The sequence below is a fragment of the Nanorana parkeri genome, unplaced genomic scaffold (genome assembly GCF_000935625.1).
Source record: "Nanorana parkeri isolate BGI_ZX_2015 unplaced genomic scaffold, ASM93562v1 scaffold1634, whole genome shotgun sequence".
Taxonomy (NCBI): Eukaryota; Metazoa; Chordata; class Amphibia; order Anura; family Dicroglossidae; genus Nanorana; species Nanorana parkeri.
The window spans coordinates 106981-119210 of record NW_017307902.1 but is presented as its reverse complement, the minus strand read 5'-3'; the positions used below and the strand labels follow the sequence as shown (position 1 = coordinate 119210).

The window sequence follows — 12230 nt, the reverse complement described above, 5'->3', positions numbered from 1 at the left end:
GTGTGGGGAGGAGGGGGGGGGGGGGGGGGGACCCATAATTTTCAGTGGGGGGAGGAGGGGAATCAGGAGATGGTCTCTCCCGTACGCGTCTCTTTCGCTGTCTGCTGGAGATAGCAGTCGTTAGAGCGAGTATGGAGGACAAGGATGGACATGGTGGGTGGGGGGGCTACTGGGAGTAACTACAAAACTTTCTATCCACATATACAAACCCACGATGACTTAAAGCCCAAATAAAAGTATTTCCTGTAAAGAATATGGTCATTTTTTTTACCTCTCCTTCCACCGACACCATCGAACATCTGATGAAGACCAAATGGCGGATGAAGACGTCTTCAGAGATTGACTCCTCCCAAAGTGTCCATCTCCTGGTTCCCCCATTGTGCACACACCAACCTCCATGTCACTACCGTGTCCTGTACTGTGTCCCTTCACAATTTCCTGTTCCGTGTCCTTGGTACGTGTCCTGTAGTGAGGTGGAGATCAGCGGGGGGGGGGACCCACAGTTTTCAGTGGGGGGAGGAGGGGAATCAGGAGATGGTCTCTCCCGGACGTGTCTCTCTCCTGAAGAAGACTTCATCCTACGTCGGAGCTCCGTTCAGAGAATGAAGGACTTCCCGTTACGGGGAAAGCTTTGATTTGGGTTTGACGTTCGGTGACCATGTGACCCTCTTACAGTTTAATTTACCATTACTTTCCTTTTTTACCCGTCTTATCAGTTCAAGAAGTGAAATCACCCGAAATCTGAGGAACAATTCCGAGCCAGATAAACATTCTCGGGTGTTAAACAGAATATTTATTTGTCTGTGTCCATCAGACCGAAAAGAGGGACAAAGAGGACGGTGATGGGGCTACGATCATATAACATCTCATTACCTCCTCTCCTGCCAGATCCAGGAATGTCTCCTCTCCACTTCCTCCCAACTCATCCAGCACTTCCTGTTTATGGGTGACATCACTTCCTGTCGGTTTTCCATAGAGACTTCCTGTCTGGGTCTAGGTGGGATCACCACCTTGTGGAGCTCAGAAGAACTGCAGCCCCGAGAAACCTCTCGTAGTGTGAACTCAGCCTTGTGCTGTGCGTGTATGTTCTGTATATCCTTATAGATGGGTCATGTCCGCTCCCACTACGGGGTGTAGGGGGTATAAATATATTATTATGGGTAGCCTTGCGGGGCCTGTTGATTTTGCCGAACACTTGTACTTATTTTCTAACTTGCCCTGTAGAGATACTTAGACGTAAGTTGATAGAAAACTACCATAATGAAAACCTTCTCGGGTTGGTTTGTAGACATGCGCACTGCCAAAAAATTTGTTTTGTTTTGTTTTAAATTGGGATTTGTGTTATTTCGTTTTTCAGGATTCGGGTGTGAAAGTCAATTCGGATTCGGACGAAATTCGGTAGCGTTAGTACGAACGTTCGTTTGCAGCAAAAGTGACATTTGAGGGGGGAAAAATATTTTTCTCCTCTAATGTCACTTTGCTCCAACGAACGAAACGAATAAGAACAGAAAACGAAACGAACGTTTGTGCGAACGCTACCGAATTTCGGAAATGGAAATTGGGATTCGTTTGCATTCGTTATGTCTGTAATTCGTAATTCGGATACATCCGAATTTCCGAAAATTCGTCCGAATTTCGATTCGGAACGAAACGAATCGCACATGTCTATTGGTTTGAGAGCCCTGTGACCACCTCCCGCCAAGCCGTTCCTAGTATGTGTAGTGCTCACCCCCAAAGGAGTCGCTGGTTGGCCGGTTCATCTCTAGTCTGTCTAGGGGGATGTTCTTCTGGTACCAACAGACTGAGGTCCACTCCAGTAGTATAATGCTGAATAACAGTTTATTGAACATCTTCACTGGGGAGAGAGGGTATGTGGGGGGGGGGGGGTCCTAAGCTTCCAGGGGTGACCAACAAGAGCTGCAGACTCACCAGACCTAGTTGGCATATCAGCGTAGATCCACTTGGGAGGCAGCGGATGGCAACTGATGTAGCAGCTAAGCAGGATGGATACAGATCCTCAAGCAGGAAGGACACCGACCATGCTCCTGATGTCCGCTTAGTTCCAGGTTACTTTAAGAGTCCTGGGTCTCTTCCTCTAACAGCATCACAGGCCTTCTCCATGTTGGAGGCCTCAGGGAAACCTTTCCCTCACACCAGCCCATGCCCAACCCCAGGCCTGAGGCCTAGCTTGGTGGGCAGGCTGAACAGCACCCAGCCCTATTCCATGGCTGGTCCCAGCTAGTCTGAGAACATGGCAGATCCCACCAGTATATGTTCCCTATCCCAGCATGCACCACTGGCTGAGAGAAACTCAGTGATTGGCTGCTGTACTGTGCATACACTACAGTGCCTCTCATTGGCTGTCCCACAATGTGACAGAGTCACACTCCGCCCAGGGGGGTACAGTCAATGCCAGACACCTGGAATTAACCAGATAACTGCCACTATAATCCAGCCAGGCCGACTACGGCCCCGGCAATCAATAAATGTCTAGTAGCCACATCACAGGAGGTCATGGGGGCTACATAAGCAATCAGTGATTGTCCACCCCCCCCCTCGTCCTTTACAGAAGACTAGGTGGAAGCCTTGCAAATCTGAGAAACAGTAACCTGATCTAGTAGAGCGTGCCTTGACGGGAAAGGTTGGCACCCAGTCCTGAAGACCCATCGTCTTCAGGATTGGGTGCCAACCTTTCCTGTAAAGGAAAAGCTTGAATGATGGCTCGTCTGCACCACTGAGAAATGGCGGAAGAGAAGAAGCTGGGTCGCCTTTGTGAGTACCATCAGGAATAATGAAGACTCTGGGGAAAAACTCTCGCAGCCCAAACTACGTCCAGCCAATGGAGGGAGACCAGAACTGGAGCTGGACAGAGGAACGGAAGAACAGTGTCTTGGTTGAGGTAGAAGGCCGAAACCTTCTTAAGAAGAAGAGTTGGTCGGGAGGACAATGGGAAGAATGGAGCAGGAAGGAGTCGGACATAACAAGATGGTGAAACGAGAGAAGCTGAAGGCAGTTTATGGGAATTTATAAACGAGATCCAACATTACAAATAAGTATAGAAATAATGACGTAACTCTACACAAAAAATCCAGAAACATGGCCAATGGGCGGAGCTCAATGTTTACGGTGCTGGAGAATTGAGTTTCCTTATAAAAGATCAGAGGAGAGCTCGGCCACGTATTTTCTGAGCTGTATATCAACGTGTGCTTCTTCCCAATGTTAACGGCACATAAGGAAGACATTTCCCACACACACGAGTCTAACACACTTGGAGGGGTGTGTGGGTTCTGTGATGTTTAATGCGATTGGACTTCTGTTAAAAAAAACCAATTCCAATACAACGCATTTAACGGGAGTGGCACATCTGATGTATGTTAAGATAGGACTTCTGAGAAAAACATTTCCCACACTTAGGACAAGAATACGGCTTCTCCCCCGTGTGACATCTCTGATGTTTGGTAAGAGTGGACTTATCTGAAAAGCGTTTCCCACACTCAGGGCAGGGATACGGCTTCTCACCTGTGTGGGACCTCTGGTGTATTACAAGTACTGATTTGGTTGGAAAACATTTGGGGCACTCAGGGCAGGCATAGGGCTTCTCGCCCGTGTGCAGTCTCTGATGTCTGGAAAGATTGGCCTTCTGTGAAAATAATTTCCCGCACTCAGGGCAGGGATATGGGCTCTCGCCCGTGTGAGATCTTTGATGTATAACGAGTTCCGATTTCTGTGGAAAACATTTACTGCACTCAGGGCAGGAAAACGGCTTCTCACCAGAGTGTGATCTCTGATGTCTGTAAAGCATGGACTTATCTGAATAGCATTTCCCACACTCGGGACAGGAATACGGCTTCTCCCCCGTGTGAGATCTGTAATGTATCTCCAGTTTGGATTTATTAAAGAAACATTTCGCACACTCAGAACAGGAATACGGCTTCTCGCCTCTGTGCAGTCTCTGATGTCTGGAAAGATAGGAATTCTGTGAGAAACATTTCCCGCACTGAGGACAGGAATATGGCTTCTCCCCCGTGTGAGATCTTTGATGTCTGACCAGTTCTGATTTATGAAGAAAACATTTCCCACATTCAGGGCAAGAATAAAGCTTCTCAGCCGTGTGGGATCTCTGATGTTGCGTAAGACTTAATTCAGAGCTAAAACTTTTCCCACACTCAGGACAGGAAAATGTCTCCTCCCCCTGAATTCCGGCCCCATCCCCCACAGGACGAGGTCGCTCAGAGTCAGAGGGATTCCATGGTCTATCCACACTGTGACGTCCACCATCCATAGCTGAGCTCATTGTCTCTTCTCCCGCACAATCTGCTGTGATGTCCTCATCTTCCATTTTACAACCTGGAGATAAGGTCAGACGATCCTTTGAGGGTTCCTCCATGGCGTGTCCTGGAAACATAGAGACACATGATGGAGAGATATGAGAGGGTTAGATGACTTCACTCAACATTCCATCTGGATCAGGAGGTCTGAGGGAGCAGATGTTCTATGAGGAGGTCCCAACCAGCTGGGACTCCTCCCTTCTTCTGTCAGAGGGCCTTTGGTCCTCCTCCCAGATCACTTCTACATTGACACAGCCTTGTCAGAAGAGGAGGAGCCAATGGGGACTGGGAGGAGCATGCTCTTCACCCAACCACAAGTCTAGGTACTGGGTCATGTGACCTCTGGGTCATGTGACCTCTGGGTCATGTGACCTCTGGGCCATGTGACCTCTGAGCTTCTGATACAAGAAGATCAGAGTATAGACTGGCAGTCCCTCCCCCGGATAACAGAAGAATATATTATGGGTCACCTGTGCTGATCTCTGTAGGCGTGTCCTCCTCTATGGACGTCCTCATCATCCCGGCCTCCTCCGTATATCGCTGATCATCCCTCACATACGTCTCTTCTACTTCACCCTCAACTTTCATCTTCATCAGATCTTCACCCTAAACCAACAGAACGGCAGAAAGTCTCATCTGTGACATAGAAGTATTTATGATGTGACATCACATAGAAGATCTCATCTTGTAGAGTCCACACGTCATCTCCACATGTCAGAGCGTTCCATCACTTTATGTTCCCGCCCCTCAACTCCACCCACCTGATCATGGTGGGGGATGGTGAGATCTTCCTGGGTGGAGTCCCGGGAATACAGAGGACGGGGACATCTCTCTGGTGGGTTCCTCTTACTAGGTGCCTCCATCAAAATGTCCTCATGTCCTTTTAGAATTTCTGACTCCTCCTCCTCCTCCTCTTTTATCTCTTCTTTAACAATGACTTTAAAATCACTCAGGATTCCACTCTAAACATAAAAAGTTGCACTAATGTAAACAATGTACAGATCCTAATGGTACGATTACTAAATGTTTATCATCTACCTGATCATGGTGGGGGATGGTGAGATCTTCCTGGGTGGGGTCCCGGGAATACAGGGGGCGGGGACATCTCTCTGGTGGGTTCCTCTTACTGGATCCATCTGTAGGAAACACACACACTGACTGAATACATTGTTTCTATGTGTGTATCAGATGATGGGGGATGTAGGCGGAGCCTCCGTACTGCTCTCTCCTCTTACCCGGTGATGTGAGGGGCGGGGCATTCTCCATCACCACGTCCTTGTAGAGATCCCGGTGTCCTCCTAAGTTCTCTTTCACAGAAACCCCTTGTCTGTTCCTGGATAATGTCCCAGAATTCCCGGCACCGCTCACCTCCCTTGCCAGCAGCTCCATCATCTTCTTAGTGACTTCTAGAACCTTCTCCATGTTGGGTTTCTCAGGTTTTAGGGAGTCACATGGGGGCACTGTGATGGTCACACGGTCACCAGACTTCAGAAGAGGAAAACTCTGGATTGAGAAACCAATAGGAACATCATGTTAGAGATAAGAGTGATGTTATGTGACCTCCCAGAATCCTCCTCACCTCTCTGGTCAGGTGACCTCCCAGAATCCTCCTCACCTCTCCGGTCAGCAGGTAGATGATCTCCAGGGTGAGGTTTAGTATCCTCTCGGTCATGTGACTCCGGTTCTCCTTCATCGTTCGTCATGTGATCTTTGGAGGTTTCTCTGTTAATGGATAATAGAGTATTATATGGACTGTACTGGGTGTATAATATCAGGATGGGGGGGAGGGGATAATATGAGGGTCTCTATAATTGAAGAACGGCCCCCGTTGGGAGTACACACAGAGGAACATTCAGTTTAGTGTCTCCTATGTTTTTGGGGTTCAAGAGCCTTTTACCTGCCGGATCAAAATGTTAATTTTCATGTAAAGCTGGTTTTGTGCCGTTTATTTTGCTTAGTTTTGGATCTCCCAGCAAAGAAATCTGAATAAGATTTGCTTTATGTGTAAATAACACCCCACCCCCGCACCCAATCAATGAGCCTTCCCACGTCCATCAATGAGCCTTCCCTCCCCACGTCCATCAATGAGCCTTCCCTCCCCACCTCCATCAATGAGCCTTCCCTCCCCACCTCCATCAATGAGCCTTCCCTCCCCCACCTCCATCAATGAGCCTTCCTTCCCCCCGTCCATCAATGAGCCTTCCCTACCCCTGTCCATCAATGAGCCTTCCCTCCCCCCGACCATCAATGAGCCTTCCCTCCCCACGTCCATCAATGAGCCTTGGCTGCCCATGACCCTATCACCGGTTTTCCTTCCTTGGGCCACTTTGGGTAGGCTCTGAGTTGGAGTTGCTCTGACCCAGTTGACTAGACATCACAATTTGGTCCTCATCAAAGTCCCTCAAATCCTCACACTTGTCCATTATTTCTGCTCACAACACATCAACTTCTGGGACAAAAGGTTCACTTGGCACCGAATATATCCCCCCCCCCCTACTTCCAGGTGCCATTGTAACCAGATAATCAATGTTATGCACTTCACCTCTCAGTGGTCACAGTGTTATGGCTGATCGGTGTGTCTGTACCAGCATCTTCTGAAGATAGCAGTCGTTACAGCGAGTATGGAGGACGAGGATGGACATGACGGGGGGGAGGATACTGGGTGTAAGTATAAAACTTTCTATCCAACTTACTGAGATGGATATTACAGACATATATAAACCACAAAGCCCAAATAAAAGTATTTCCTGTAAAGAATGTGGTAATTTTTTTACCACTCCTTCCACCGGCACCATCGAACATCTGATGAGGACCAAATGCCGGATGAAGACGTCTTCAGAGATTGACTCCTCCCAAAGTGTCCATCTCCTGGTTCCCCCATTGTGCTTTTACACACCAACCTCCATGTCACTACCGTGTCCTGTAGTGAGGTGGAGATCAGCGGGGGGGACCCACAATTTTCAGTGGGGGGAGGAGGGAAATCAGGAGATGGTCTCTCCCGGACGTGTCTCTCTCCTGAAGAAGACTTCCTCCTACATCGGAGCTCCGTTCAGAGAATGAAGGATTCACCTTTACCGGGAAAACATGGATTTGGGTTTGACGTTCGGTGACCATGTGACCCTCTTATGGTTTATTTCACCGTCACGTTCCTTTTATACCCGTCTCATCAGTTCAAGAAGTGAAATCACCCGAAATCTGAGGAACAATTCAGAGCCATAGAAACAATTTGGGCCGTTACGTAGAATATTTAGTAGTCTTTGTACCTCAGAACAAGAAGAGGGACATTTGAGGGGCAAAGAGGACAGCGATGGGGTTATAATCATATATAATCTCCTTACCTCGTCTGCTGCCAGTTCCAGCAATGTCTGCTCTCTACTTCCTTCCGCATGGAACTTCCTGTCTGTTCCCTGACATCACTTCCTGCCTGTCATAGAGACTTCCTGTCTGGGTATAGGTGAGATCACCACCTTGTGGAGCTCAGAGGAACTGCAGCCCCCGAGAAAACCTCTCGTAGTTCGAACACGGCCTTGTGCTCTGTGTTTGTTATTCCCGTATATCCTCCCAGATCCTTCCACTCCCACCGAGAGCGCTCCAGCCTCTAATATATATATTGTCCACTTCGGTCTAACACCAATTCACATATACACTGTATTGCCAAAAGTATTGGGACGCCTTTACACGCACATGAACTTTAATGGCATCCTAGTCTTAGTCCGTAGGGTTCAGTATTGGGTTGGCTCCGCCTCTTTGCCGCTATAACAGCTCCGCCTCTTCTGGGAAGGTCTATGGGAACCATTTCTGAGGTCAGGTACTGATGTTGGGGGAGGGGCTCACAGTCTCCGCTCTGAATCATCCCAAAAGGTGTTCTATGGGGTTGGGGTCAGGACTCTGTGCGGCCAGTCACGTTCCCCCCTCCCCCATCTGTGTCTTTATGGACCTTGCTTTGTGCACTGGTGCGCAGTCATGTTGGAACAGGAAGGGGCCGTCCCCAAACTCCTCCCACAAAGTTGGGAGCATGAAATTGCCCAAAATGTCTTGGTGTGCTGATGCCTTAAGAGTTACTAAGGGGCGGAGCCCAACCCCCAACCCCCCCTCCCCTCCACCATAATCCCACCTCCCCCAAACTTTACACTTGGCACAATGCAGTCAGGCAAGTACCGTTCCCCTGGCAACCGCCAAACCCAGACACGCCCATCGGATTGCCAGACAGAGAAGCGTGATTGGTCCCTCCAGAGAACACGCCTCCTCTTCTCTAGAGTCCAGTGGCGGCGCGCTTTACACCGCGGCATCCCACGCTTTGCATTGCACTCGGTGATGTGCGGCTTGGATGCGGCTGCTCGGCCATGGAAACCCATTCCATGGCGCTCTCTACGCTCTGTTGTTGCGCCAATCTGACGGCCGCATGGAGCTTGGAGGTCTGTAGCTATTGACTCTGCAGACAGTTGGCGACTTCTGCGCACCGTGCGCTTCAGCATGCGCTGACCCCGCCCTGTCATGTGACGTGGCCGACCACTTCCTGGCTGAGTTGCTGTTGTTCCCGGTTGCTTCCACTTTGTTATAATCCCAGTAACATGTGACCGCGGCGGAATATTTAGAAGCCAGGAAATGTCAATACTTTTGGCAATGTAGTGTTTATCTTCATTGTGTGACATTAAATTCGGTGTATGATGTAAAGTCCAGAAACAATCCGTGATGTCTTCTTCATTCTACAATAGATATGAGATTGCTCCTCACCTGTGATCGTGCTCCTCCGATCAGAACGGCTCTCGCCCTCTGTAGTACGTCCACATTCCAGAAAGGTACCTCCGCCCTATGGGTCCCTCTTCTGGTTATCATTTATAAGGATGTTCCCTTTCGCTCTGGTGGTCTAAGGACTGCTGATGTCATCAAGTACAATGCCGGCTCCTTAGACCTGACAACTCCAAGGAACAATTCAGTGCGGAGGGAGATAAGAGTACAGAGCTGACTTCCAGGAAACTTAAGGATCAGGTAAGTCCTTCGTGAGGATCTACTGTCAGGTCCTGGACATGGCATGTGCTGGAGGTCCTGGATACTGAGCTACTGCTGGAGAAGACACCCGATGGATGTTGGAGAAAGGGTTTCAGAGGAGCTGGGTAGAAGGTGCGCTGGAGCTCCTGGATTCTGAGCTACTCCTGGAGAAGACACCTGATGGATATTGGAGAAAGGGTCTCAGAGGAGCTGGGTAGAAGGTGCTGCTGGAGGTCCTGGATACTAAGCTACTGCTGGAGAAGACAACTGATGGATGTTGGAGAAAGGCTCTCAGAGGAGCTGGGTAGAAGGTGCTGCTGGAGCTCCTGGATACTAAGCTACTGCTGGAGAAGACACCTGATGGATGTTGGAGAAAGGCTCTCAGAGGAGCTGGGTAGAAGGTGCTGCTGGAGCTCCTGGATACTAAGCTACTGCTGGAGAAGACACCTGATGGATGTTGGAGAAAGGGTCTCAGAGGAGCTTGGTAGAAGGTGCCCTGGAGGTCTCGGAAACTAAGCTACTGCTGGAGAAGACACCTGATGGATGTTGGAGAAAGGGTCTCAGAGGAGCTGGGTAGAAGGTGCTGCTGGAGCTCCTGGATACTAAGCTACTGCTGGAGAAGACACCTGATGGATGTTGGAGAAAGGGTCTCAGAGGAGCTTGGTAGAAGGTGCCCTGGAGGTCTCGGAAACTAAGCTACTGCTGGAGAAGACACCTGATGGATGTTGGAGAAAGGGTTTCAGAGGAGCTGGGTAGAAGGTGCTGCTGGAGGTCCTGGATACTGAGCTACTGCTGGAGAAGACACCTGATGGAGGAGCTGGTTAGAAGTTTCCGTATGGACATTATAAAATGGATTCATCGCCCATAGATCCGGGTATCATACAGAGGGAACAGAAGCCACTTTTTGAACTACAAGGACCATGATTGGGTCATAAATTGACCTGGCTGCCCTCTATCAGTATCTGTTTTTGGTGGTCCCTCTTATAGGACCTGATGCTGCTACTATTCAGACTATGTGTCCTCCATATTTGTAAATTGGGGTATCCCGCATCCATAAACCCTCTCTCCCGAGTTCTGTATTCAGTAATAAATTGTGAAAGGACCCCGAGATTCAAGTCTGGGAGTTGTTGGTGTTGCTGGATCTGGAGACAGGGCAAGTAACCCCAAAACAGGTAGAAGAACCCAAAATGACCAGCAGTTCGTGTTTTCAATGTAACTCATACTAGGCTGTGTGGCCAAAAAAAAAGTCACCGCCTGGATTTAGGAAAGCAAATGTCGTGAGACTTCCATTGGAAAATGACTGCCAACAAGTTATTTAAACCCTAAATGATGCAGTGAGGAGCTTCTCATGTCTTAATCCACCAAATCAGAAGACATTTCCTATGAACGTGGAAAAGATGGAACTCTTGTTTCAGAAGGATCAAATTATTGGCCGGCATCAAGAAAATAAAGCAACTGAGATCGCTGAAAATACTACGAAAATCGAGTTAAGATCTGTTCAACGCATTATTAAAACCTGGAAGGATAGAGGCCAACCATCATCTTCCAGGAAGGATAGTGGTGAACCTTCATCTTCTGGGAAGGATAGTGGTGAACCACCATCTTCTGGGAAGGAAAGAGGTCAACCGTCATCTTCCAGGAAGGATAGTGGTCAATCATCATCTTAAAGGAAGGATAGTGGTCAATCATCATCTTCCAGGAAGGATAGTGGTCAATCATCATCTTCCAGGAAGGATAGTGGTCAATCATCATCTTCCAGGAAGGATAGAGGTCAACCATCATCTTCCGGGAAGGATAGTGGTCAATCATCATCTTCCAGGAAGGATAGTGGTCAACCGTCATCTTCCAGGAAGGATAGTGGTCAACCGTCATCTTCCAGGAAGGATAGTGGTGAACAATCATCTTCCAGGAAGGATAGTGGTGAACAATCATCTTCCAGGAAGGATAGTGGTCTTCAGGGAAGGATAGTGGTGAACCATCATCTTCAGGGAAGGATAGTGGTGATCTGTCATCTTCCAGGAAGGATAGAGGTCAACCGTCATCTTCCAGGAAGGATAGTGGTCTGCAATCATCTTCCAGGAAGGATAGTGGTCTGCAATCATCTTCCAGGAAGGATAGTGGTCTGCAATCATCTTCCAGGAAGGATAGTGGTCTTCAAGGAAGGATAGTGGTGATCCGTCATCTTCTGGGAAGGATAGTGGTGAACCATCATCTTCTGGGAAGGATAGTGGTGATCCGTCATCTTCCAGGAAGGATAGAGGTCAACCGTCATCTTCCAGGAAGGATAGTGGTCAACCGTCATCTTCCAGGAAGGATAGTGGTGAACAATCATCTTCCAGGAAGGATAGTGGTCTACAATAATCTTCCAGGAAGGATAGTGGTCTTCAGGGAAGGATAGTGGTGAACCATCATCTTCAGGGAAGGATATTGGTGAACCGTCATCTTCAGGGAAGGATAGTGGTGATCCATCATCTTCCAGGAAGGATAGTGGTCAATCATCTTCCAGGAAGGATAGTGGTCAATCATCATCTTCCAGGAAGGATAGTAGTCAATCATCATCTTCCAGGAAGGATAGTGGTGAACAATCATCTTCCAGGAAGGATAGTGGTCTTCAGGGAAGGATAGTGGTGATCTGTCATCTTCAGGGAAGGATAGTGGTGATCCGTCATCTTCAGGGAAGGATAGTGGTGAACCGTCATCTTCCAGGAAGGATAGCGATGAACCATCATCTTCAGGGAAGGATAGTGGTCAATCATCATCTTCCAGGAAGGATAGTGGTGGACCGTCATCTTCCAGGAAGGATAGTGGTGATCCATCATCTTCAGGGAAGGATAGTGGTGAACCATCGTCTTCCAGGAAGGATAGTGGTGATCCGTCATCTTCCAGGAAGGATAGTGGTGATCCGTCATCTTC

The 12230-nt window shown here is 48.6% G+C and overlaps 1 protein-coding gene across 1 annotated transcript in view; it reads right to left on the bottom strand.

Annotated features, from left to right (window-relative positions):
• Nucleotides 1-12230, bottom strand: part of LOC108799113 (zinc finger protein 142-like) — a gene marked incomplete at its 5' end in the record, with an annotated part of 67114 nt that overhangs the window by 47092 nt on the left and 7792 nt on the right. The window contains 6 exons of the mRNA XM_018570935.1: nucleotides 3370-4395; nucleotides 4799-4934; nucleotides 5090-5290; nucleotides 5697-5831; nucleotides 5944-6027; nucleotides 10854-10979. Of these exons, the coding sequence (XP_018426437.1) occupies nucleotides 3370-4395; nucleotides 4799-4934; nucleotides 5090-5290; nucleotides 5697-5831; nucleotides 5944-6027; nucleotides 10854-10979 (1708 nt within the window). The remainder of the gene's footprint in view (nucleotides 1-3369; nucleotides 4396-4798; nucleotides 4935-5089; nucleotides 5291-5696; nucleotides 5832-5943; nucleotides 6028-10853; nucleotides 10980-12230) is intronic.